This window comes from Gouania willdenowi, chromosome 20 (genome assembly GCF_900634775.1).
Source record: "Gouania willdenowi chromosome 20, fGouWil2.1, whole genome shotgun sequence".
In the NCBI taxonomy this organism is placed as follows: domain Eukaryota; kingdom Metazoa; phylum Chordata; class Actinopteri; order Blenniiformes; family Gobiesocidae; genus Gouania; species Gouania willdenowi.
Window position 1 is genome coordinate 24,717,101 of NC_041063.1, and position 27,832 is coordinate 24,744,932.

At 35.4% G+C, this 27,832-nt stretch overlaps 1 protein-coding gene across 1 annotated transcript in view; it reads left to right on the plus strand.

Annotated features, from left to right (window-relative positions):
* Nucleotides 1–27,832, plus strand: part of LOC114454578 (contactin-associated protein-like 2) — a 375,848-nt gene that overhangs the window by 213,765 nt on the left and 134,251 nt on the right. Inside the window, exons 3-4 of the mRNA XM_028435133.1 lie at nucleotides 908–1,101; nucleotides 25,460–25,607. Of these exons, the coding sequence (XP_028290934.1) occupies nucleotides 908–1,101; nucleotides 25,460–25,607 (342 nt within the window). The remainder of the gene's footprint in view (nucleotides 1–907; nucleotides 1,102–25,459; nucleotides 25,608–27,832) is intronic.

Below are 27,832 nucleotides of genomic sequence, written 5' to 3' on the forward strand. Positions count from 1 at the left end.
TGAAAATTGTTTTAAAGTCTCAATATTGTTACAATCAGAAGGAACAATTAGTTTAAACTGGCAAAAAAGGGCATGACAAATTGTGAATGTGGTTGAATTGGCAACAAATATGGTGAAAAGAGGTTAAAAGTGACAATAATGGGTCGACATATGCGACATTAGGTGGAAAAAGTGGTGAAAAGGGTTTAAGTGCTGAAAATGTCTTGAAAGTGGAAAGAAATGTTGCGAAAAGGCATTGAAATTTGATGGCGAAGTGGCAACAATGGGAGTAATGTATCACAAATGCATTAAAAGGAGCAAAAATATGGCAAGAAAAGTGATGAAAATTGGTTAGAATATGGCAAGTTTGGTGTATAGGTAGTTGCAGAAAAATGGTAAAAATAAGCAAAACTGGGCTCAAATTGTTCAAAAAATATTCTTAGTTTCTTGAAGGCATCTGGTGACCCCCTCCCAGTGTTTGTGAACCCAAGGTTGAGAACCCCTGCTCTATTAGGTAGATGTTGTTTGGCGTGTTTTTAATTACTACACCAAGGTTAGTAGTAATTGGTTCAGCTGTTTGTAAGACCTTCAATGAGGCGTAAGCTCTTAGTTCACTATGCAGGTGAGTGTCTGGAAGCAAATATCAGAACTACTCTGTACATGAATCAGAATCAAACCTGATTGTGACCTTGTGTAACTGCACATTCTCTCTGAGAAATGTCATTAACGTGGAACCACGCTGCTTCTTTGTCTGATTTGGCCTCGAGTGCACGCAGCAAAAAAAACATCTCTGCTAATAAGATAAAGTGAAGGAAAAAGAATGTTTGCTTTTCCTTACGGCAAAGTCAGAGTTTTTAATCTGATCATGTGATGTAGAAACAGATGGAGCCATTGATCTGCCACTCATTAGTATACTGGTGCTCCACAGGTGCTGGTGGATGGTCACCTCTGGACAGCGATCATTACCAATGGCTCCAGGTAGACCTGGGTACCAGACGACAGGTGAGCGCCATAGCAACGCAGGGACGATACAGCAGCTCTGATTGGACGACCAAGTACCGCCTTCTTTACAGCGACACAGGAAGGAATTGGAAACCGTACCATCAGGACGGCAACATTTGGGTGAGTGGATAAAACTAGTATACAATATACATAGTATATAGTCATCATAAAGATGTAAATAATTTTTTAATCAGAAACAAAATGGGTTAAAAGTGACCAAAAACTGGTAAAAAAAAAAGGTGGTGAAATATGATTTAAAGGTGACATATTGTGAGAAATTAACTTTTGCAGTGTTTTTGAACACATGAGGTAACTTAAGTGTCCACCTGCACACAAAATGTGAAATAAATTCTTTCAGTCCTTTGTTTTGGGGTCTGCGCAAGTCTTACAACACAGAGAAAAGTGCTGCGTTTCAAATTTTCTGAGTTTGTGATGTCACAAGTTGAATCGGGCTTTGCTTCGAAGGAAGTGGCTGGATTTCATTTTTAATGGCAATGTCCCCTAGTTGGGAAATATTTGTTAGTGTGTGCCAATCACTTCACTCTCAACCATCACCATCACCTCATAACTTGTTTCGGGACATCCCGCAAAAGAGAGGGGCTGGGGGAGGAGTACAACGGAGCGCTCTGAAAGAGCTGTTTTATACCAGGTCTTAAACCTTCTATTTTGCTTGATTCATGTTATGTTTTGATCAAACCCCAGTACAGATATGTCATTTAGACCACAGTGAACTGTTTTAAAAGGTGATTAAAGGTTGGGCAGAAAAGGTAGTAAAAAGGGTTCAAAGTGTCACTATTGGAACAATTAGATTAAACAAAAAAATAAGCATTAAATATGATGAACAGAGTTTAAAAGTGACAATAATGGGTCAATATTAGCAACATCCTGTGGTAAAAAAGGTTTATTAGTGCTAAACATGTCTTAAAAGTGGGAAAAAAATTGAAGAAAAGGCATTGAAATTTGATGGAGAAGTGGCAGAAATGGGAGTAATGTAGCAAAAATGCATTAAATGGAGTAAAATTATGTTTGGTGTAGTTGCAGAAAAATGGTAAAAATAACCAAAAATTGTCTCAAATTGTTAAAAATGCATCTGGCGACCCCCTCCTCGTGTCTCGTGGCCCCAAATGGGGTCCTGACTCCAAGGTTTAGAACCTCTGCTTTAGAGCTTTAGGAGTTTTTTGGGGTTTTTTGTCTTTAAGTCAGTCTTTTAGTCTGTCCATTTGCAATAAAAAAAAAAAACAAACCTATTTGTCTGCACTCGTTGATTATTTATAGTTATTTTTTACATGCTTGATATCATGCTAGCTTGGTGCTAAACTAACGTTCACTTCAGCACTTTGTTATGAATAATAAACCTTTTTTTTTTAAACAATGTTCATAGAGTGAACCAAATTGAAAATCATCTTTTATGAAACAAACTACATATTAAGACTTCATTGTATGTGTACTTTATATAGTCTATTTAGGCTATATTGAAATTAAATGTTTTCTGTAGAAGGCAAATCTTTATATTTAGGTGCTTGCTCAGCAGACACTCTATATATTGATGTTTTTAGATGTAAAATAAACAGTTCCCCTGGTAAGCTGTTTTATAAATCCTACAACATATTGTTTCCCTTCTACCACTGACCCTGATTCATTGTGTTTAATAATTCACTAAATATCCCAAAACACATTACTCTTCCTGATGTTCTTATATTAAAGTATTGCAGACTATTTTTACTCTTTAGCCTGGATTTGACTCAAGTATTGTTTATACATTGTCCACGTTATTCAAAATTGTGGTTATGAAAATGAAAACAAAGCCAAATAATTTAAGGCAAAACATTTATCATCATCAGACACAGTAACAAGGAAAAAAAACAGTACTTTGTTTCATTTTGTCACTGGTTTTAGCAGCAAAAAAATACACACACACACACACACACACACACAGAGGTGGGGGTTAAGCAGCGATTTTAAAAGTAAGGGTGTTCTAAAGGTAGGGCAACCGTTGACTCCCAATTTAGTTTATTAAATTAATTTACTAAAACCAACAAAAAGCTGTTATTAATCAGTGATTCTCAACATGTGGCTCTTAATGTCCTAGTTTTATTATTATTTCCCCAGAAATCTTTAAAAGGGGAACATTTTAAATCCCTTTTACCTTTTTATTTGGTCATTTTCCCAAAAATTGGCCACTTTTTTTTTTAGTTTTTTTCAGATTGTAGCTCCCTTTTTCCTAATTGTTGTCCATTTCTCCAAGCTCTTTTTGACACTTTTGTCCAATTTCTGTCAGTTCTTTAACCATTTTTTTTTTGGCATTTTTCATGCACATAAGTTCCCTTTTACCCAATGAATAACACTTATCTTTTTTTTATCTTTTTTCCTACATTTTACTGCTATCGTTCCACATTTTTCCTTTTTTTCCACTATTGCTTGCTACCTTTTGCCAATACCTACCACCTGGTTCTTCTTTTTTGTCATTCTTTGCCACTTTTGGATCGTTCTTTTGCCAGTCATCTTTTGTCACTTTACTCATCGCTGTGAACAACATGTTTACCTTCTCGTAACGGGGGCTACGTCAAATGGCTGGCTGAGACGCGCCTGCACACAGGTATCATCAGATCATGTTTTGAACCATTCCCTCACATTGGGCTCAGTCCCATTCACCACTGGATGAGGTTCACACTGAGACCCACACAGACAAAACCAGCTGTCTTGCTCTTTTTATGCACAGAGGAACCTTTTGCCACCAATCACATCCTGTACTGATGAAATAACTCTTTCAACACCAGAGCACAGCAGAGGGAGTCTAATCAGGAGTGAATATCTGTGTATTCACCAGGAAAGGAACGATCAGCGTCTGAACTGCTTCAGTGGAAAACAGTTTTGGTGCCATCATCGTTTTTCTACATGCACCTCAGTCTCACAGTGTGACAATCATAAAACAATACGGGCGAGGGCAGTGGTTCTCAAATGTGGGTACGCGACGACACTACAGGGGGAACTTGAGTGTGTAGGAAATTACAATTGAAAGCATTAAAAATATAGGGTTTTGTGTTTATTTTAGTTAAAATTGTAATCATACTAATTATTACAACAAAAACATAAAGAATAAGAGAAAAATATACAGAATAATAAAAAGAACAGGGAAACGATGACAAAATACACAAAATGATACCAAAAACACACACACACACACACACACACACACACACACACACACACACACACACACACACACACACACAGAGAGAAAACTACTTTTACTAACAGCACACAAAACAACAACAAAGACGCACTAAATGAGAGACGAATGAATTATTATTATTTTACTGATGTTCTTTGTTGTCATCACTGTATTTGCTGTTGTTGTTTTAACCTGTAAAGTCTTTGAATTTTTTGAAAAGCACGCATAAAACTTCAAGCAAAGTGTTTCCAATTAATCTGTCCACTTGACTGTTCTACACAAAAAAAAAATTGTGTGATTTCAACGTTTTTATCGTCAAAATGGCTAAATTTACACATTCCCCTTTCAAATCCATTGAAGCAGAGCATGAGGAGGCAGAGAGCAGCAGCATCTCACCTGTGACGTCACTCAAGTTCTTGTTTTTCTTGCTATTTTATTGTTGAAACGCATGCAAAGGATTAAAGCATAATCAAAAACTTTGAAAACAAATGTTTCACATAAGGTCAAGGTTGAAAATGATATGCAAACTACGATTTCAGTGCAAGAACACACATTTAAAAAAAAAATGTTGCATATTGAAGCTCTTTTGGGTTCATAAATTTGTATGAGAATGTAACATAGTACATAATATAGACACAGTGATCAAAACACTCAATACAGCGTAAAGTTGCTCCATGTTTTGTTGTGAGTAAAACTTTTTTAAATTTTAAGACTAAAGAATACCAACTATAAAACCAGCTAGTGCATGTGAAACTAGTTCATCTTTAATTTATTAAACATCACTTCTCGATGCACATTTTTCAACTTTTTTTTTTTTTTTTTTACTTGTATATATCTCATATGCATTTTTGAGTCATGTGGAAAAATTATTTTAATCCATTGCATTAAAATAATTCAAACCTAGTGTAAAAAGCCCATATATTGATTTACCCACTAAAGCGCTGAGGTTCCTTTTTGTTATTTTTGTTATCACTTTACAGACCTAGAACTGAATTTTAAAACAGTCTTAGACCAATGATGCATTTTTTTTTTTTAGCTGTTGAAAAAGAAAAAAAGACAAACGAAAAACAAAGCTGTCTTTAAAGATGCAGTCCGTAACTCTTATAGAAGTGACTTTTTGTCATATTTGCTAAAGCTGTCACTATGTAAGGACAGCTTTACATCAAACTAGTAGTTTGTGCGAAACAAAACAGGCTCATTGAGCCCCGCCCCCCGCTGCTCCTGCAGCCTTTGGCAGATTGCCAGAATGCACCGCGGCCGAGCAAAAAGAACCAATCAGAGCCAGGATTGTGTTTGATGGGCTGTCTGACAGCTGTTGCTCACAGGCCCCGCCCCTTTCCTAGAGATAGAGCGCAGTCTTTTTTTTTTTTTTTACAGTGTATGGTCTGGAGGAGTAGAAGATGGAATTGGTGATTTTTCTGCTTGAAAGGTATTTACTGCTGCTTGATTTACATTATGTTTGATTTGTAATTGTTACACTAGAAATATGTGGTGCATGTGTTGTGTGTTTGTGCAGCAGCCTCCGCTTGGGTGCTGTAAGTAACAGTGTTGTTGCTGCTGCTGCTAGAATCTGGTGTGTTCACATTGACAGAGAGAAGCACTGCAGTAATATGCTTTGAACAGAGCATGTTATATTACTGTGATGTTGCTGTCAGACTAACGTTAGCTTGTTAGCTCCTCTGAGGGATGGACTTTGGAAAGTTCGGAGGCAGGGCAACAGAGCAATGGGGAGGGAGGGGGAGAGAGGTATCAGAGAGTTGCGGACTGCACCTTTAAGTCATTTTGTGATATGAATAGGTGAGGATGCACAAAAACATCTTGCTTTAGGAACCGTCACTAACTTCTGCATATGCAACGCTAACTTTTAGCACATTCTAATGAACAGTTATGAATGTAATTTCTCAACGTTGCTCCTCTGACCCTGTGTGGATTGAAAAGCATTAAGATGGATGCTAACTGTGCACAGAAGACAGTAATTGAGGCCCTTCCCTGTTATTGAGTTTACATTGTCTGAACTGATTAATTAATTTGTAGACAGCGATATTCTCTCCGAATGACAACGTCTGTAAATTACTTTATTATTGTGTTTTATTCTGCTTCGATTCCTGCAGTAAACGACTACTTTTATCATGTGTTACTTAAACACTGTGATTAGAATAATAAATACAATTTAAGTGTAAATGACAATGCTTTTATCCACTGTTAAATGTTATTTATTTACCTTCTTACTTTTCTTTCTGTGGCACTTCAAGCTAAAACAAAACAACGCTCAGGGTCAGTTGACAGTAATATATGTCTCCAATAAACCAGCTCAACCCTGGTCACAGAAACAAAGGTAATGTTTCATTTTTATTAAACATCCCAAATCCTGCCATAAGATCCTGAAACCTTTCCTATGTTTGTCCCCTCAGCGACAGAAATGTTCTCAACATGTGGCTGTGTTGGAAATGTCATACTAATGTAGTATTCGTACTAAGTTTGACGTCAACATTAGTATGTAGTGCGTTCACAATAGATAGTATGCAAAGATTGAGTACGCAAGAAATACCTGGATGTAGGGATGTAACGATTCGCTCAACTCCCGATACGATTCGATTCACGATACTGGGTTCACGATACGATTCTCTCACGATTTAGTTTACAAAATGGGACTGTACACAAATGATGACTGAAAAATATTCCTTTATTTTTTTTGGCAAAAAAACTAGAAAAAGAATGTATGATTATCCTGCCAAAATCAACAAATCAGTTCCAAATGTTTCAGTATCATCCCATCCAAAGGAAACATGGAAAGAACAGTCATAAATAACATGGGAGACAAGAACGGGAGAACTGTTGGGCATCAAGAACCGGTTCCAAATAGAAACCGGTTCCGGAACCGTTAAGATGTTGCTCTGTTTTTGTGTGTGTGTGTTTCTACGGTTTAAATGATCAACTTAGGGAGTTACTAAAGGATGAGTTCACCCAGAATGTAGGCGTATTTCAGAAGTTAATCATTTTCATTTTGCCCCGCTAAATGAGGAAGTGTAGGAGAGTCCTCTGCTGCTGCCGTCTCTCGGTAGCGGGGGAGAGGCTGCTGCCTTGGAATTACAGTGACGGCCAGGCCAGTTGATGCTTTTTTAAATTATTTTTTTATTGATACGTGCACTCCATACAACTATTACAACATATACAATTCGCACATTTACCTGTTCATATAAAACATAGGAAAAAAAGTTCTTATATTAGTCTTATGTCTTTTTAAAGTGGTGCAATTTTTGAGGCTTTAGAATCCAGTTACATTTATTTATATAATATCTTCCCTACAATATAAACACGTTCAAAATAAAGGTATTTTTTATAGTTTCTGTTTCCACTGTATCCAGAATAATGAGAATCTTTCTCAACTAGAACTGTTGGTTGATTTGTCACGACTGCTCCTGAGTTCAGTTAGTTTCACATCTACCTGGGCTGCAGCTCTTTGTTTTTTAGACTGCTGCCAACTTGTTTGTCATGTTATTTCAGCAAGTTTCATTTTTACAGTTACAGTTGGGGACCTTTGTAATTGAATACCCTAGTTACAGTACAGCAACCAAATTAAACTGTATCAACTAAGTGAATTAATAAACATGGTCTCCTGTGAAATCTGTGACTTGCACAACTCAAAGAATCAGAATCAAGAATCGTTTAGAACAGGAATTGAAATTGAGAATCGGAATCAGAATTGTTAAAATCCAAACGATGCCCATCATCGGCATAGGCATTGGAGGCGCCCCGAATTTAGATGAAAAACATAAGGAGAGGTGAGGGGAAAAGGCAGGTTTTGAACTGAATTCCCCATTAGAGAGTAAAGTACAAAACTAGGAAAAAACCTCTCGGCATACAGAACATGCTTTAAGTAGTGAATTTTAATTCAATGCTCTATCAAAAGATGATATAATACCAGACTAGAGGCTTTGTAGGGTTAATTTTCAGCAGCTAGGAGCTTTCATGCTCGTCGCCATGTTGCACGTCAGAGTCAAATGAGGTGTTTGACACAAGCCGTGACCTGACTAAATGATATATATATATACAGTATATGAGCTTTTGATAGCTTGAAAATAAACTTCACAACAGTACTACAGGTACCTATTGATTAGGGGTGTTGAAAATTTCATCAATTTGGCAATATATCACAATTTTATGTTGCGCGATTCTCGGATCGATTCAAAAATATATAATATCGATTTTTAATTTTTTTTATTTATTATTATTTTTTACCTTCATTTAACAAGAAAAGTCTTTTCCACTGCAGGAGACATTGTAACTGCACAAAGAAATGCGCTGAAACCTGGACATGTTGACCAGCTTGTGTTTTTTCAATAAAATCTAAAAAGAAAGACTGACTTTCTACATTTATTTATTGTTTTTGGCATATACTATACCTCAGTTAAGTTGCACTAAAGCCAAAGTTGGTTTAAAAGTCACAGGCAGATTGTTATTTTTTTTTATTTGAAGTTGTTGGCACATGCCAATAAAATATGTTTCATACATAATGTTCTCCTGAAGGTGTATAATTTACAGATTAGGTGTTTCTTAAAGCTGATATCTGGAGTTTCTGAGAAATCTGTTTACGTATGATTTTTTTTTGAAATGCGAGAAAATACCTAACTAGTCTTTTACTGTGGTCTACTGCTAGTGGTCATTCATATATATTATTGTATGCAAGTCCCGTCTTCGTCCTATAGACTCCTATAAAAATGTATAGCAGCTTTAAGTCATATGTTTAAGTCGCAATAATTGCCTCATACTTTATAATTGAGATTTATTGTATCGTATTGCGACCTATGTATTGGGATATAAATCATATATCGCCAGATGCCAGGCAATACACACCCCTACTATTTTTTAATACTTCATGGTTGTTTCAGTATTTTCATACTTTCACAGTTAAGTGATTCGCAATTCACTTTTTGACTTGCTTAATAACTGCTGACTGGATAAAAAAAATCCATAAATATTGTGGTATAAGTCGCTTCCTCAACTTCATATGAAAAATATAGAGGCCTATACATTGGAAAACATGGTACATACTGTATGTGTTTTAATCTCCGTTTGATTTTAAGAGTTTGAACATGTCTCCCAGCTTTTTTTTTTTATTTTGCACCACTTTGCAACAGCCTGCCCACAGACCAAAGCTTAATGTTATTTAAATGAGCGTGTGGGAGCTTCCGTAGAAGTGTTATCGTTGGTGCAACTGCACTTGTCTTTGTGTGAGTGTTTACGATGGCGTGTTTGTTGGCATGTGAAACTCACGAGACGGGAGCTGCGCTAGACGGAGGATTGTCAGTTCAAAATGAATGTTGAAGTGTCTGCGTCTCAGGGGTGACCAACTAATTCAGTTTCACAGGCTGCAGAGCAGGATTTATGCACCGATGGACTGCGTCTGCTCACCTTTTTCCTACAGTCGAATATTTACCCATGGTTTCTATTGTGAGTGCTGCAGGATGTCCCTGGGCCACAACAATATGAATGAACGATGAGTATGAATTTAACAAATTAAAGAAACAAATAGGATTCTATAGTATAATAAGCCTTTCTTTCAAAAATGTGATTTTTGTCTCAATTAAAAAGGTGCAGCATCTAAAATAGCTGCATTGTATTATGTATTATGTATATTAAATAATACCACTGACTGCATTCTGACATGACATTTCCAAAGGCAATTACTGTAAATTTGACGACTCCATCTATAAGTAGTCAAGTTTCCCAAAGTAAACCAAAAAGGGCAAATGTTAAATTATGTTTTGAGTCTCTGGTTTTACTGGGGTTACTTTACTAGAGATATAAAATGAATGAAAAATCCACATTTGCACTGAATTATTGCTTAATTTAAGTGTAGATTTTTGTAATTGTCGTGATATTATAATCTGAAAATGAATCGTAGATAAATGGTGCTTTGCTCCGGTCGGTCAATACTGTTGTACCCTAACCCAGGGGTTCTCAACCTTGGCGTCAGGACCTCATTTAGGTTTGGGAGACACTGGGAGGCATTTACCAGATGCTTTCAAGAAAAAAATAATATTTTTTGAACAATTTGAGCTAATTTTTGCTTATTTTTATGCTTTTTCTGCAACTACACCAAACTTGCCATATTTTAACCTATTTTCATCACTTTTTCTTGCAATATTTTTGCTTTTTTTAATGCATTTTACATTACTCTCTTTTCTGACACTTTATCAAATTTCAATGCATTTTCTGCACATTTTTTTTTTCACTTTCAAGGCATTTTCAGCATTCATAAACCCTTTCCACCACTTTTCTACCTTATGTTGCATATTTTGACACATTGTCACTTTAAACCTCTTTTCACCATATTTCATGCTTATTTTTTGCCATTTTAACCACATTCACGATTTTTCATCCCCATTATTTGCCAGTTTAAACTAATTGTTGCCACTTTTAAACCTATATTGACACCTTGAACCATTTTTTTACCACTTTTTTTGGTCCGATTTTTGCCACTCTAATTTGTAACTTTTTACCAATTGTTAAAGTGGTTTTTAAAATCCCATTTCACCACAGTTTCCACCATTTTTGGTCACTTTTAACCCATTTTATGTCTGATTAAAACAAGGATTTACATCTTTAAGATGGCTACAGTAGTAGAAGTTCCTGGATAACAGTGATGGCTCCATATCCAAATCTGCCTTTGGTTATAAGTGTACCAAATGTCATGCTTGTACAACAAAATGCATGATTCCTTTATATTTGGAAACTAAGCAGCTGTACTAGTGGATATTATTCAGATAAATAAATAAATGTGGTTTTCACAGATTCATTGAACAATGGACCATCATTTTGCTGATCAATCAGCCTTTATTTAATAGCAAATCATTAGTTATTTTGAACTAAAAAGCAATACTATACAATTAAAAGCACCACATTAATTTTCTGTGGAAAGAACACCAAAAATCAAAGGCTTAAGATCAGCAAGTATTGATAATGGATGAATGCATGGACCAGACAAAAAGGAAATATTAGCGCATTTATTTTTTTTGTCAAAAACTTTATTTAATTGTTGATTTAAGTTTTTGTAAAACAAAATGCTTTCCCTTTTATTTTAATGTCAGGAACAGGAGTATTACTGATGATACTGATATAATTTTGTATTTCTTTTCAAAGGTGTTTTGGCTATAGATTTTCTGCATTTCCAGATGTTTTCTAGCAATTCTGGCTCAACAGAGCTAATTACATACATGTTGTTGCTTAATTTAGAAAATATTGAAATGAAGTCTCTGCTCCTCTCAGACCATCATCCACCTGCTGTGTTGTGAATAACATCTCATGCCAAGCATTACTGTGTGTGTCTAAGTGGATGCTGGACTTGGTCCTTGTGCTAAAAGGCGTATCTTCACTGTAAAGAGAAACATGTACTTTAGATGAGCCTTAATCGCTTTGGCCAGCGTCAAAGTCTCTCTTTCTCACACCATATGTTGTGGAGCACGTTTTGGCTCCTCCCGTTGATGAGCTTTGTGGAGGAAAAGTCAATTTTTCAACCTCGAGGAAAGAAATCTTCCACATCTTTGAACTAAGGCCAGGATGATCTCACAGGCGGGGAATGATCCCAGAGCTTCCCTTCCATCCAAATAGTAACCAGGCTGTCTGATTAAGTTAATGTGCTAAGGCAGACATGGACAACTGGTCTAATTTTGTGCAGCCCCCAAAACAAAATTGTAATTCATGAAGTTGGAAGTCATATAAAGCCCAACATTACACGCAAAACTTCAAAAAAACGACAGCAAAATCCACAAAATGTCAATGAAAGTACACAAAATGATAACAAAGACACACTAAACAACCACTTAAACACAAAATGACTACAAAAATAACAACAACATATACAAAGGGACTTCAAAGACATAAAACGCCAAAATTGCATAAAAAATGCATGAAATGACTCATAAAGACAACTATAACAAAAACACACGTAACAATTCCAAAAACACGCAAAAAGGCAAGAAAAATTTGCAGTATTGACAATAAAATAGACTAAATGAATTCAAAAACACACAAAATGTGTAAAAAAAAAAAAAAAAACAATATTCCACACAAAAGGACTACAAAGATAAAACCCTTTATTTCCTGTATTAATGCTCAGATTGGTCATTATTCTAAATGCTAACATGAATGTTGATAATGTGGCCCCCGGATCAGACAATCACATTTTTCTGGCTCTCTGTTAGAAGTTGTACATCTATTAATGATGGGAAGAGGGAAATGTGCGCTCAATATTTGTGTTGGAGAAAAAGCTATTTTTGTTGTTACTTTGTATGCTTTGTTTTGGTATTTTTCTGTATTTATTCTAAAGCTTTCTTTGGATCAAAACACTTCACACTCACTTGTTGGATCGTGACCTTCTTGTGCACTTGTTTTGTTAAGTGGACGTTCTTAGCCAATAAAAAACATAAAATGTACAATAAAAACCTCTGCAACCACACGTTTGAGTGTTTATACCTGATGGTATTAAAGAAGGACTTGCTGTTTGGAACTGAAATACACAAATAATAATCAAAGTAATTTACCTTCCCAGGGTAAAGAAAATCTTTGTTGCACAATAATCCTAAAGCTACTCTCCCCCAACCATCACCCCCCCCCCCAATCATTTTTATTAGACAAGATTATCAAATAGGCCTCATTGATTGATGAATTAAACATATTTTATACCAAAAAGAATGAGGAGAAAAAGCCATAAAGTTTGTTTTTATCCTCAATGTAAACACTCACTTCTTTCTTTTTCCTTCATTCGTACCATGATTTATTGATTTTTTTTTTTGTTGAGGGGGGGTTTGTAACCTTGCCTCCTGGTGTTCTAAAACACCAGAATCCATCTTGTGCTGTTCCCATCTTTGCCTTTTGAATCTGAACCATAACAATTAGAACCAATCATGAGGAAGTGTTGTGGTTTAGGGCGGGTAATCTGGGTGTGACGAAGGCAGAAGCGTCAAAGCAAAACTGGCGCGTGCGCAGTTGCGAGGAGAGGAACTAGCTGGGCTTCGGCTATTAGCATAGCTCCGAATCAAAACAGAAAGATGTCGACGCAGGAGGATGGCTAACGTGCCCTTAACTCACATACTCGTGTTGCAAAAATGACCTCAGCATTACTATCTCAAAAGATAGTTTTCACCAGCGGAGCCTTGTTGTTGATGTAGCAGCGTCTCTGCGGCGCATGCCGATGACGACCTCATTTGTTACCGTGTGATTGGCTAAAACCAATCATGGTGGACACTCACTAAACATCCGCCGTCCACGGACCTCCAGATCACGTTTATAACGTTTCGGTCGGTCTGGACCACATCTGCATGTCTATATGACGTCCAAAATAGGTCGGCATCTGAACGTCATGACCACGACCTCATCTGGACCTTGATATGACGTTCAACGTTTGAAACAGTTTCACATATAAAATTTAAACAGCCTTGCAATTCCACACTCAGTCACAGACACATGAGTGTGTATGTGTTTCTGTTTATTAAAAATCATTATTCAGTATTATCCACAGTCACTAAGTATATATCCAGGTGTACTTCATTAACATTTATGCTCTGCGATCTTTTTAAGAAATAATTCATGTCGAGCTCCCATTGAGCAAGTCAAGAACGTCAAGATTGCATATAAACATTACAATACACCCAAAATGAATGGTATTGTATGCTCTTACAGTGCAAAACAGTTATTACATCAGATGACGTTGTAAAAACTTTCACTCTCCACCCGCCAGAGACGTCTTCTCAACTTCAGGCCATCACGTCATTTCTATGTTGTTTCAACGTCGGTCTGCTCAGTGGGCAGGCGCTTCGCCCAATCAGCTTCAAGCATTCTGTTCATGTCCCTCCCTGGTTCCAAAAGGATTCACCAGACCCAGATCGATGCAGAGAACTCGGGTTAGAGGGAGGGGCTACACGTCAATCTGGGGTTTTGCCAAAGGACAGCAATTTGTTTGACATTATTTTTGTTTGTTCCTGGTATTTACCCTTGATAACAGACTGAAGTAAAAACACTTCTATGCATTCTGTTTACGTGACTCCACATCCCAGAATGCAATGCATGGAAATTCCAACCAACTGAGTGTTTACGGTGTATATACACACTAGGATTGTATCTAATAAAACACTATTGAGGACTGTAGCCTTAAGATCTCTTGAGTAAATGCCTTTAATTTAAAGTTAATGCCATCTCCATCAGTTTAAGATAAGTGTTTCTAGATTTGCTGACATTCTGCCATTTTAACCAATGGCCCACGGACTTCGTCTGTTCCGTGATTATTCAATACACACTGTAAATTTTTTAGTTTGATTGTACGAATACTTTTTTAAATGGCCAATTTAGTGAGGGGCGTATGTGTTGATTTTTGCTTGTCTTTATTTTTCTTCCATTGCTTCCATTATCTCAGGAACTACATCACATAGGAAATTGAAATGTGGTAATGTAATACGGCTCCACCTACTCTCTGAGAATATATAAAAATATCTGCTATACATCCTATCTGGTGGACATGCCAGGTCCTCAAAATTGGAAAAAAAGTTTGGGTCTGGAACATGTTTGAACCTTCAGTAAACAACTTAATTATTTTAATTTAGCCCGTAACCACAAGTGCGAATGTAAGCAATTTTATAGCATGAAAGTTAGCTGTTCTTGGTATATACATTTTTTTTCTTTATGCAACTTTTTTTTATTTAGGACCCTAACTTTGGGTTATTTCACCACTCGCCGATATTGAAAATCCTTTACATGAGGTCATTGTAAAATGCCTCTGTGTCTTATTATAGTTTGATGTTTATTCGTTTTTCACTAGCAACATAAAAAATCTACGGTAAGCCTGAAACTCTGACAAACTTTTTTCCGTTTTTGAGGAGCTGGCGTGTCCAGATACGATGTATAGCAGATCTTTTTGTAAATTCTGAGAAAGTAGGTGGAGCTGTATTACTATACCAAATGTTAGTTTCCTAATGTTTAATTTTGACACATACCCTCACTCACTAAATTGTCCATATCTCAAAGTATTCATTTGATCAAACTTAAAATGTACAGTGTGCCTATTTAATTAAGGAGCAATTGATAGAGAAATTTTGAATTTCGAGACCTAACTTGGGAATTTTCTGAAAATTTGTTGAAATGACTATTACGTAGTTGTGTCCATTGTGTTATTTCTGGCTATATTTAGAAATGCAGTTGTGTGTGTGTGTGTGTGTGTGTGTGTGTGATGCAGTGGCCACTCTGTGATTAGCAACGCTGCTTATAGAAGATAAATGGATGAATGTACTTACGAAGGGCGTTGGTGATTACACACATTTATCTGAGTTGTTGTTTTGCAGAACAGTACGTGCCTCTGTCCCAACGCTCCTCATGGGTTTTTATCTAGTCAGTGAGTGAGCAGCAGATATTCAGGACATGAAGGTCAGTGAAACATGACATTGGGAAAGTAAAAGTCCTCTTTAACATCCTGTCACGGACGCACTAATATTTGGAGTGGGTTTTTTCTTCAGGTGTGCATAGACAGTTACGCACAGTGGGGGGTTTTAGAGCAGATCCAGGGGAAAGAGTTTTCACTTCCAGTGCTGGTCCCTGATGTGTAGAGAGGGGGGAGAGTGCGCCAGATGTTCACAGCCTGAGTAATGGGCTCCTAAAACCCCATTCTGTGTGTACGCGTGTGCATGTATGCGCCCATATACGTGTGTTATCTGTGAATGTAGAAGGTACTGAGGAGGGACTGAAAGGGTTCAGCAATTTTTATTTTTTTAAATGTTAGTCAATAATTGCAAAGACATAAATGAAAATGTTTTAGCCCAAAAAAAAATTTAAATATCAACTAATTTAGTTGTAACTGGAATATTTGCATTTCCTGAAGAAAATGCAAGTGACGATGCAGGTGGCCCTCATATCACTGCATTACCTGAGCATTAGCATTAACATTAGCATTAGATAGCATTAACATAGCATTAGCCTATAGTATTTGCCTAGTAATGGCAATAACCTAGTAATAGCTTAACATTAGCAATAAGGTTGAAATGAGTTGAAATTTTTTTTAAATGGGTTTAAAAAGTTAAAAAAAAAAGTTGAAATGGATTAAAAAATTTGGAAGAAAGATAAAATTAGGTAAAAAGGTTGAAAGTAGTAGCTGAACATGTTAAAGGTTGAATGCTCCAAATCAGTTTAAGAATAGCTGGGGATGAAGGGGTTAAAAAATGTTTTCAAAGTTAACGCAGACGGAAGAAAAAACAGATAATAGTGAGGATGCAGAAGGCATCCAAAATAAAACACCAATTCAATGAAATTCCAGAATATTTGCAGGGCTAACATTATCCCCATGTTTATATCATATCATATTTTTTTATAAAAAAAAAAAAAAAACTGCAATTTTCCTTAAATTATTGCTCAAAATCTCCCTTAAATACATAAAAATTGGTCACAAAATCAAATAAATTCAAAGTAAATATCCTGCAGGGACTGACATGTGTCACTTATTGCTTTGATATTATCATATTTTATGATTTGTTCATATGTGGAAGTGCAAACTATAGCCTTGTATTTTCTTTAACAGAGGCGAGCTACAATGGTCTTATAAAAAAATGTCAAAGTCCATTGTGCGTGTGTGTGTGCGTGCGTGCATTTGTACACTCGTGTGAGTGTTTAGCGAGAGTACTGAGGAGGGACTAAAAGAGCTAGGAAATGTGTTTTTTTCTTCTTCTTTTAAATGTACTTCGGTAATTGCAGAGACAAGAATGAAAATGCATTAGCGGAAAAAAAAAGAAACTAGAAAAGAAAAGGTTGCAAAAGTCTTTTTTTTTTTCCCTTTAACAAATAACGTACAAAGAGAGGAGAGATTTCATTTCCTGTCTTTAGTGGCTCATTAAAGAAGGTGATGGTGAATAATGAGACACTGGCTTCAAGCTACAATAAAATACAGGAAAATATGACATAATTTTTTGTGCAACTAGCACAAGCTGGACTGGGCATTAAACTGTGAAGTGCAGAAATGTTCAAAGAAAGAAGGAAAGTTATACGTGTATTAAACTAAACTAAAAAAATATTGTATTTTTGCTAAAAAAATACAACTGATAAACAAAGCAGGATATTATAACCACACACATCCATTATTTGTTAAATCCAAACTTATGAAAACTTAATATAAATGTACACAGATAATGTTCAAAAGAGCAGCAAATACAGCCTAAGAAGTCATTTTGTTTATTTTACCAAGATTAGTAGTTAAAAGATGTCTTTCTGTGACACATTATTTCATTTAAAAAAGAAAATATCACAATATTTTTAGAAAGTTATGTGAAGCAGTAGATTTAGGCTTGTGTTTTTTTTTTTTTGGGGCATTTGTTAAATGTTGTACAGTATATAAATAAAGGTACATGTGTATATACTATGTATTTGTGTTTTTGCGTTATTTGAAAAACTCAAATTCAATTGTTAAAAACTTGCATTTCTTTTGTATGTTTTGTATGTAACTTGAATATTATTTATGTTGGGCATATAAGCATTTTTGCTTCTGCCTGTTTCAGTCTTGTTATATATATTTTTAAATTGTGATTTATGTTTGAATATTTTGTTAGACTGAAACAAACAAACTAAACTAAACAATGAGATGAGAGATGAGACCTTGGTTTCTGAATGAGACAACATAAGTAAATAAAGATTATAATAAAATATTTGATGCTGGAAGAAGAAAAGGGTGCATGACAATATAATGCATTATTAAAACTACGGCTAGGACTTTAATGCGCTAATTGTGATTAATTAATTACAGAAAAATAACGCACTAAAAAAAACAAAACAACAACAGTCTCAAATATTGTTATGCAATTAATTTAGATTAATCGAGATGAATTAATTTTCTTTTATTTTTTATCTAGTCCCAAAACTAATCACAATATTTAAACATAACACATCTGTCCAAAGTGAGCGTGAGCATTATTAACTGCAGTGTGCTAACATTGTTGAAAAATAACAACTTGTTATGTCATAGTGACATTGTGCATAAAATGTCATAGTGACATACAGTAGTTACTCTCGTCACCCAGAGTAACTATGTGAAGAATTAAACTCAAATAAAAGCATGGTTACTGTATTTGTCTGTTTCCAAAAAGATTCTGTATAGTGAACTCCATCATTCATCCATATTTAAAAGCTTTCAAAAATATTAGAGCAATAAAAGATTGACCAAACGTTAGGTGTTTTTTTCCTTGTCAAAATAAAACTAAAATATTACATTTAACAATTATTTTAAAACACAAAAGTTCAAAATAAAATAAATAAATGTAGATGAATTGTTTTTAGAATATATACAGCAGGGCTTCTCAACCTTGGGGTCAGGATGCCAGATGTCTTCAAGAAACGATGATTTTTTTTTTTTTTTTTAACACTTTTAGCCGATTATTGCTTATTTTACCCATTTTTCTGCAACTACAATAAACTTACCATATTTTAACCTATTTTCATCACTTTTTGGTGCCATAATTTTGCTCCTTTTAATGTATTTTTGCTACATTTCTGCTACTTCATCAAATTCCAATGCCTTTATGCACATTTTTTCCACTTTCAATATATTTGCAGCACTTATAAACCCTTTTCACCACTTTTCCACCATATGTTGACACATTATCACTTTTAACATCTTTTCACCATATTTCATGCTTATTTTTAGTCAATTTAACCACATTCATGAGTTGTCATTCTCATTTGCCAGTTTATACTATTTGTTCCTACTTTTTTTCATTTCTGCCACCTTTTAGCCAATATTGACACTTTGAAACCTTTTTCACCACCTTTTCAACCATTTTTGGTCACTTTTAACCTCTTATATTTCTGATTAAAACAAGGATTTATATCTTTATGATCACTATATAGTATATAGAACAAGTTGTTTATCATTATTACTATCAACTTATTCTATAGCTCTATCAATATTCAGTTTTTTTCTAATCCTAAAGATCACATCCAGCCACTTGTGCTAAGTTGGCGTCCGTTTTTATACGAGATTTATTTTAAAATGTTTGTTCTTCATCATTGCTGCTATATTCTGTTCAAATACTCAATGCTGACCTTTTCATGGCCTTGTAAAAGTGTAAAACCCCACAGGGTTTTTTTTTTCAGTGACACTATATTTGAGTCACTCTACTTGTCAATATTTACAAAAGACCAGACCAGGCCAGTCTGATTTCCCCTGCCTGCCGACACACAAACACAAACAATGGCCTTGACTGTGGACTGGTCAGACAGCGGCACAAGCAAAATACCAGTGGAAAAAAAAAAAAACTAAAGCTTTCTGTCGTCATTCGTCAGTAGCTGGAGATATTTGTGAGAATATAGATAAAGTCAAAAACATCCACATTTACTCTCACAGGAATGTATTTTCACCAAAACATCCTGAGACATAAAGGACAGATGTGCAGTGAGAAACATTCAAAACATGGAAAGTTACCACGGAAACCAGGGACACTCGGAACAAGGGAGAGCCTGTGAGTGGTCGTGATGGGTCGTAATGTGTGTGCGCTGGACTTTTTACACAATGTGTGTCTGTGTGAAACTTGTCAACATGAATCTGTATGTAGTTAATACGTGTGTGTGTGTGTGTGTGTGTGTGTGTGTGCGTGTGCGTGCGTGTTGGGATATTTATTGACCAGCTGAACTAAAGTGATTAACTTGTTTCTAGAATGTCAGCAGTTCATAAAGTCCAGTAAAGTAGCTGCTTTACTACATACCTAATTGTTTTTTGTTTTTTTTTTATGCCCCCCCCCACCCCCCACCCGCCAAGCCTTTTCTTCACTAATTCAATTTGTTTATTACTCCTGTGATATTTTCAGCTCACTACTCTTAAAATTCAATGAACATGTCATCACTACGGGGCAGGACAGACAGAAGAATAAAGACTGCAGCGGAAATATCGTGACACCAAACAGTCAAATCAAACCTCTATGACAGCTGATCAGCTGTTCCTTTTAAACTTTTGAAGTACACATTTGAATTATCTTCATATTTACTGGTATATGCTAAGGCTTTAACGGGTTAAATATTGTAATAAATTAATTATGGAACAATAACGCACAACAAAAGAATAAACTTTTTTTTTGTGTGCGTCACTCCAAATATAGCCTGACTTTTCTCATTATTCACGAGTTCCCAATAGACCCATAAAACTGATGCTCTACGATACAACAGACGTAAAAACCTGAGAAGTCGTTCCTGGGTTTTTTGGGTTATTTTGTTGTTTTTTAAAAACACGCCGAATGGAAAACAAAAGCCCAGTTGCAAATGCTAAACATGTAGCAGCTAGCACCTCAATGTTGATATGTAGCAGCTAGCACCTCAATGCTAAACATGTAGCAGCTAGCACCTCAATGTTAATATGTAGCAGCTAGCAGGGACAATGGTCCTAGTGGAGCAGACAGTGTCAGACAGTTTTCAGAACCAAAATGAATAAATCCATGAGTGACAAATGAACAAAGTCAGTGATAAATGATTGAAGTGGACAGTCGACCACTCTGTGATAGAGGATGTGGGCGGGGCTAGAAGGGCTGCTACAGATAGCATCAACTGCTACGTAGAAATACTATTTCCCAAACTAAAATCATCATCTTCATCAATTGCTGAGTTTATTTCATGCCACAAATATTGTAAATATTTTATACAGTTTCCAATTCTCCTAAATGTTCAGTACTAAGTGCTTTTTTTATTTTAATACACAAAAAAACATTTGTTTTAGAAAGTTTACAAAACATCTTTCAAACCATACAGGTTATTTAGTTTAAGTTTGTGCTTTGTGAACAATGCAATGATAATATAATTGATTCTTATTACACATTATTTATTGTTTTCATTGAACCAGTCATAAACTTAAATCTGTTGGTTGCGCTGCGACGTGCCGGTTGGTGTGGGCGTGGCGGTCCCGGTGAATCTGACTGCTCTGGTGGGTGTGTCACACGTGCTGGCTGACACGTCACACACTGTCAGTGAGACGCTTCTGAGGAAAAAAATGTCTACAGTAATAAGACGACATGATGAACGTATTTGAGCTTAAATCCATTTAAATTGGAAAAACGTTGCTTTTTGTGTCAAATATTGTTTATCGATTAATTTAGACTCTAATTAATTAGATTATTTTTTGTAATGAAGTCTTACCTTTAATGTTTTCATGTGTAGTAAAACCACCTCTGAGCTCTAAACTTCAATTTTTTATTTATTTATTTAATACCTTTGCGTTGTTGCTTTTAGGTTTAACGTTTATTTAACATGCATGAAAAACCACGTACGTGCACCACATCCCAAATTCCATTTTCTCACTGGTTTGCTGATTCATCTTTAGAGCAAAATGGAATTAATTGCTTCACTAAGGAGACTTTTACAAGGTTTAGCATCCATAGTTTCTTCTCTTATCCCCATGCTGCCATCTGCTTCTGTTTTGCATTGTAATGCATTTGAATTGAGCAGTTCATTCAGCCAGGCACAGATAAGTGCAGAATAGCAGGATAAGCACAATGAGAAATAAAAATACAGGGTGAGGAGTTTTTAGTGGAAACAAAACCTCTTTCTCGCTTTCTCTTGCTTTTCTGTCACACCTTGACAAGGACGATATGAAAAAAAGTGACGTATGGATGAAAGGAAGCAACAATTTATTTGCCCAGTCAGCCAAATTCTCAGAAGATATTCAAATTCTTTGTCTTACTTATTTTATTTCCAGCTTTGAAATGAGCCTATAGGTGATGGTAGAATCTGTGTATCATTCGTTCATTCATTTTTCATCATGTAACAAAAACATGAAAAACGAAAAAAGAAAAAAAACACTCATTATTTGATATTTGTTTCCAAAACCAATATGAAAAAATGGAGAATGGAAGTTTTCCATTTTTCATGTTTTTGTTACATAATGAAGAAGGAATGATACACAGATTGAATAAGTAGGTCTCCACTGTGCAGCTGTGCTTGTTCTTCTGTTTGCTAAACTAAAACATTTAATATTCTGGCTTTTTAATCCAAGACCACCAGTAGAATAATGAAGGACAAACATTCAGAGGAAAGCACACGATGAGAAGGATTAAAGGTCATTTATAGAGTTTGTTACATATTAATGTTTAATGTTTAGCTGTGTGTGCTCAACCAGTTACTGTAACACTCTCTACTAGTCATATGTGTTCTTTATCAAAGTAGAAATGTATCAGCAAAAGTGCTTTTTTTTAGAGATCAGACGTTTATAGCTTTTAAAATCAGTCTTAATCAGTTTAAAAATAAATAAATAAATAAATAAAAGTTCTTAGTCAAGTTAATACTTTAACCACATTAGCCATGGATACATAAGGTTTTTTTTTTGTAATTTGGAACTAATTATTAAATAATTCGGAATTAAATAATTTGAAATAATTCATAACTAAATAATTTGTAATTAAATCATTCAAAATAATTCTGAACTAAATAATTCATAATTTAGTCATTCAGAATCAAAGAATTTGGAATTAATTCATTCAAAATAATTTGTAATTAAATAACTTGGAATTAATATATATATATATATATATATATATTTTATATTTATTTTTGTTTTAAAATACTCATTTTTGGATGCTCAGTCAGATGGATTTCAGAGTGCGTTCTAACCCAGACCTTCATCTAAACAAGCCACACCACAGAACTCACTCACACGTGCTGTCATTTATAGGAGAAAAAGCCAAAAGTGGCACATTTTGTGTAGCTGTCTGTTAATAAATGTGACTGTGTGGTGTTTTGCATCAGAATTGTCTTTCTGCTAAGACTTTATTTCACTTAAAATCATCCATATTTATATTGTGTATCGCCATTTTGACGTAAAATATTGATTTGAGTTTTGGTCCATATTGCCCAGCCCTAAGCAATGGTTGTTTTGTTTTCATTTTGTTATGCATGGCATAGTTAAAAATAAAAGAACACAACTGTAATTTGTCATGTATTCTCATATTTTAATTACAATAACTTTCATTGGGTATAATATATCAGGTAGAAATCACCCGATGGTGTTATAAACATTAACGATAGTGTTCTAGGGTTAAACCTGAACACCTGCAGAGCTTTAATGTTTACTGAAATGCTTTTTCTCTTCAATTCTGAGCCACAATAAAAGCATGTTTAGCTCTGTTGGATAAAGATAAACATTGTAAAATAACTCAGTGTTCAGTGGTTTTAAGCTGAAGATGAACTCTTGACCACATCAGTCTTTGCTGATAGAACATCTGCAGGGGAACAAACTCAGGTCACCACGGGACGCGTCTCAGAGAAGACCACTTAGCTCTGCCCTTCCCCCAAAACCACGTCTTATCAGGAATAGCACATGGCTACCTGTCTGGTAACATGCTACGCTAATAGCAATGCTTGTCCCAAATGGTTTGTGTGTGCCGTTTAGTGCATAGTAGGGAATCTCAGAAATACAAATGGAAGTAACTGTGGGTTAGTGGCTCTTCTTGTGGTCCAGGGGACGTGAAGGAGGTGAAAAGTATAAGGAGTAAAGACGGTTTCCTATTGAGCTTCTTGGAGTGTAACAAAAAATCAATTTAGTGATATATTTGAGATATTTCACCGCACGATTATCGTATCGATCCAAAAAACCTCCATATTGATTTTTTTATTCAAGGATTTTAATGAAAACACTATTTAATTGCACTAACCTAAGCATAGCATGTAAACGCCTTGTGAACCATATAACTTGTTTAACTACCTCAATCCTAGGGCTGGGAAATGTGTTGTGATTCCATATATATTGAGTTTTCTATTTTGGCAATATTGAAAATGACAATATCGCCTATAATGATATATTTTTGTATTTATTTTATAGCTTATTTTGTATTTAAAATACTTGTTTTAGGAGGTGATTCTTTCACTACTTCTCAGAACAGCATTAAAAGCACAGATGGATGAATTTTGACACATTGAACCCTTTTAACCACTTTTTCTGTCTGTTTTTTGGCCACTAATTTGCAACTTTTAACCAATTTCTGTTTTGTTTAGTTCCTCCAATAATGACTCTACAGAAACATTCAGGTTAGAAGCTAACATTATGATAATATTTATTATACAATAGCTTCTAGAATCAGTGACACTATCACAATGTCAACTCGTGAAGCTTCGAAACTGCACATGTCAGCTCGCGAGAGCCACCATGACCACTGCTTTTGGTGTTTCTGACTGTTACATGTTCATCATGTCTACATGCATTCTGTTCTGTCGCGTGAACTAGTCCAGAAAAAAAGATAAACCAATCTAGCAGCACAGATATTCTCACAACAAAACATTTTGTAACATTTTATTTTTTTTATTTTTATTTTTTATTTGAAAGAGACGGTGCATATTGATGAGCAAATGTAAAAATTACATATTATAAATGCGCCAGAGTTGGCTAAAATGCTAATTTGCATCTGTTGTCCCTTGGCAGGTCACATAACAAACATTATTCACAAGGCTTAAAGTACATAAATACAATACAATCAGTCAATCAACAATACAAAGTGCTTAAATATAAGGGTTGCAGTTAAAGTGCTTCAGTTAAGGTGTGTATTGATCAACAAATGCAATTTGGTAGGAGTTACCCAGTCATACAATACAATTTTACTAAATAACATCTAGAGCAGGGGTTCTCAAGTGGTCTCACCCTGGGACCCACTTTTTTTTAGAATTCAACCAACCAAATTGAGTTTTTAAAAAATAGCTGTTGAAAACACACAAATATTTTTTTTAAACATAAATCGATATATTTTTCTGTGCAACATGCATTTCACAACACGCCTCATCAAAAATAAAAGACTAGTCCAACATGAGAGATGTTTATTTATTTTTTTTATTTTTTGACCTGCTGTCTGCGACCCACCCAGTAAAAGTCCGTGACCCACTTTCGGGTCCCGCCAGTTGAGAATCACTGATTCAATTGCAATTGCACCAAATCACTGGTTATTTAGTTGAATTAATTTTTCTCTAATTACATATCAGTACTAGTAAGTTTTTGACACATGATATCAATAATATCTAATAAATACTCACTCGGCTTGTTTCTTAAATTCATTTTTTTTAAATGTGTCTAATATGTAACCTGCTATTAAAAGCCCCTGCAGCTCAACTGCTTCACACAGTGTCATATTTAATATTAATAGTCTTAATTGTTTAGTATCTTTTGTGATCGGGCACCTTCAGGCCACAAAGTGGTAAAACTGGAACAAATAGTGAGTGAAACTGGGGGCTTCCTGAATTACTGCACGATTGTGGCTTTGATGTCTTTCATTTCATTGATTGTATGTGTTTGATGTTTGTGTGCGTGTGTATTTACAGGCCTTCTCTGGGAACTCAAATTCTGAAAGCTCCGTTCGCCATGAGCTGCAGCATGGGATCGTGGCTCGATTCCTCAGGCTGGTCCCACTGGACTGGAGCGAGGAAGGACGGATCGGACTGCGTATAGAAGTCTACGGATGTTTTTACTGTGAGTGACACAGACCAGACACACAGTTGGAGGCAGTTGGTTGAATGACTGTAAAATACACTATATCCCATGTATTAACAGGGACCAGTATCAGTACCAGTATAATCAGTGGTTTTTGTATTGATAAGTAGGTATAAGTGTAGGACAATTCTAGAAACTGTGCAGACACATTTTCATGTAGATATGTGTTGTTGACATTTTAAAAAGCACTAATATTTGCATTATTATATCTGTTGAGAGCATGTAATGATGGATTATCAATGGTTATTTCCTGTTAACCACAAGTGTGTTTTCTGCACTTTTCTATAATTCCACATTGTGAAAACGTGTGCAAAGGCCAGGGGTTCTCAACCAACAATTAAAGCCCATTTTTTCTTGTTATAATTTTTCTATAACTACACCAAACTTGCCATACTTTAACTGATTTTCAACCCCTTCTTGCCATATTTTTGCTCCTTTATTGCATTTTTGCTACATTACTCCCATTTCTGACACTTATCTATTAAATTTCAATGCCTTTTCTGCACATTTATTCCACTTTCAACACATTTTTGGCACTTATAAACATTTTCCACCACTTTACCCACCTAATGTCTCATATCTTGACCCATAATCGTCACTTTTAACCTCTTTTCACCACATGTAATGCTTATTTTGGCCAACTTAACAACAATCACTATTTGGAATGCCCATTATTTACCTTTAATTTGCAACTTTTAACCAATTTCTGTGGTTTTTAAAATCCTATTTCACCACCTTTTCCACAATTTTTGTCACTTTTGACCCATTTTAGTTCTGCTTAAGAAGTCCATTATAATCAAACTACTATTACCATGACAACTCCTCCATAATCATGGTCGGCATCATTGCTAATAAAAACTACACCTGGACACTCATCTGTAGCATTAAAATACCTTTTACACCAAACCTGCCAAAAGTATAAATAAATAAATGTATAATGGAATCATTTAGCACAAACTGTGCGGTTAATGACTAGCTAGCATGTTAGCATTAGCCCCGCGCACATGGACAAAAAATAGTGGGGGGGTGAACAAGCCATGCTTTGGCATTAAAGTTGGGATTAAATATTGCAACACACTCATATTCATTCAGATAAAAGCTCATTTAGAGAAATAAAAACACTTACTTACATGTCTGCCATGATGTATTGTCGTCTCTGAGTCTCAGTCCAACTGAATCATTCAGTGCAGGTGTCGGTGACGTCACCAGACAAGTTTACCCTCCAGTGTGGGCGTGTCCGAAAGTTTTAGGTTTGGTAAACGCTGAAAAAATGAGTTTGTTTAATCATTTTTATGAGAAGTTCAGTAAAATTAATTTTACAAAGTAAAATGACAAGTTAGGTAAATATTCACACTTATTACTTATCTGCAACTTTCACAAACGCAAAAATAAATTGAAATTTATTTTTTTGAGCAGATATTCTTTTTAAAATAGTCATACCAACTACATCGATGAAAGACTTTTTACAGTGTAGCCCCCCTGACTATGGGTACGACCGATGACGTTGCCTGACCTTTCCTGTACTTTTAGTCATGTGGTGCACCTATCACGTGACCTAAACCGGCCAATGAGGGGCGCTGCGTATGCATAAAGTGGTAGTTTATGGTTACGTTTAACGTTTCCATAGTAACGGCCTGAATTAAATGATCTGTGCTCTTTGAAGTGAACAGAGAGTCTTCAAAACTCAGTGGCATTTATGTGTTTTATTGTGACACTTTATTTCATATAAAACATGACTCAAAAGATGCTAAAAAGATTAGCTTAGCAGTAGCATCAATTCTGCTTCACTCTGAATCGTTGCTATGGTGATGATTTTGGAACATTTTTGTTGATTCTTTCATCTATTTTAAGAGAACTCAGTTTGTCTTTGATCTTATGAAAAGAGAAACACACAAAGCAGTTCAGAGCCTGAGAAGAAACATTTACATTGTTAAATCCTCAAACTTCAACTACTAAAATGCCTAAAAAGAACGCTCACAGACAGGGTCGTCGCCGTTTTGAGAAAAATAAGAAAGATGATCCAGTGATGGCTCCCACTGAAGACTTTGACTGGACAAAGCTTTTTTCCCTCCTTGATTCAGAACCTTCACCAAGTCCTGATGGATCTTCTAAACACCAGGAACCAGTTAAAGATTCAGTAGCAGACAACAAGGCTCACAACCCAGAGTCTGTTACAGAGAGTCTGTGCTTGGACAATGAGGACA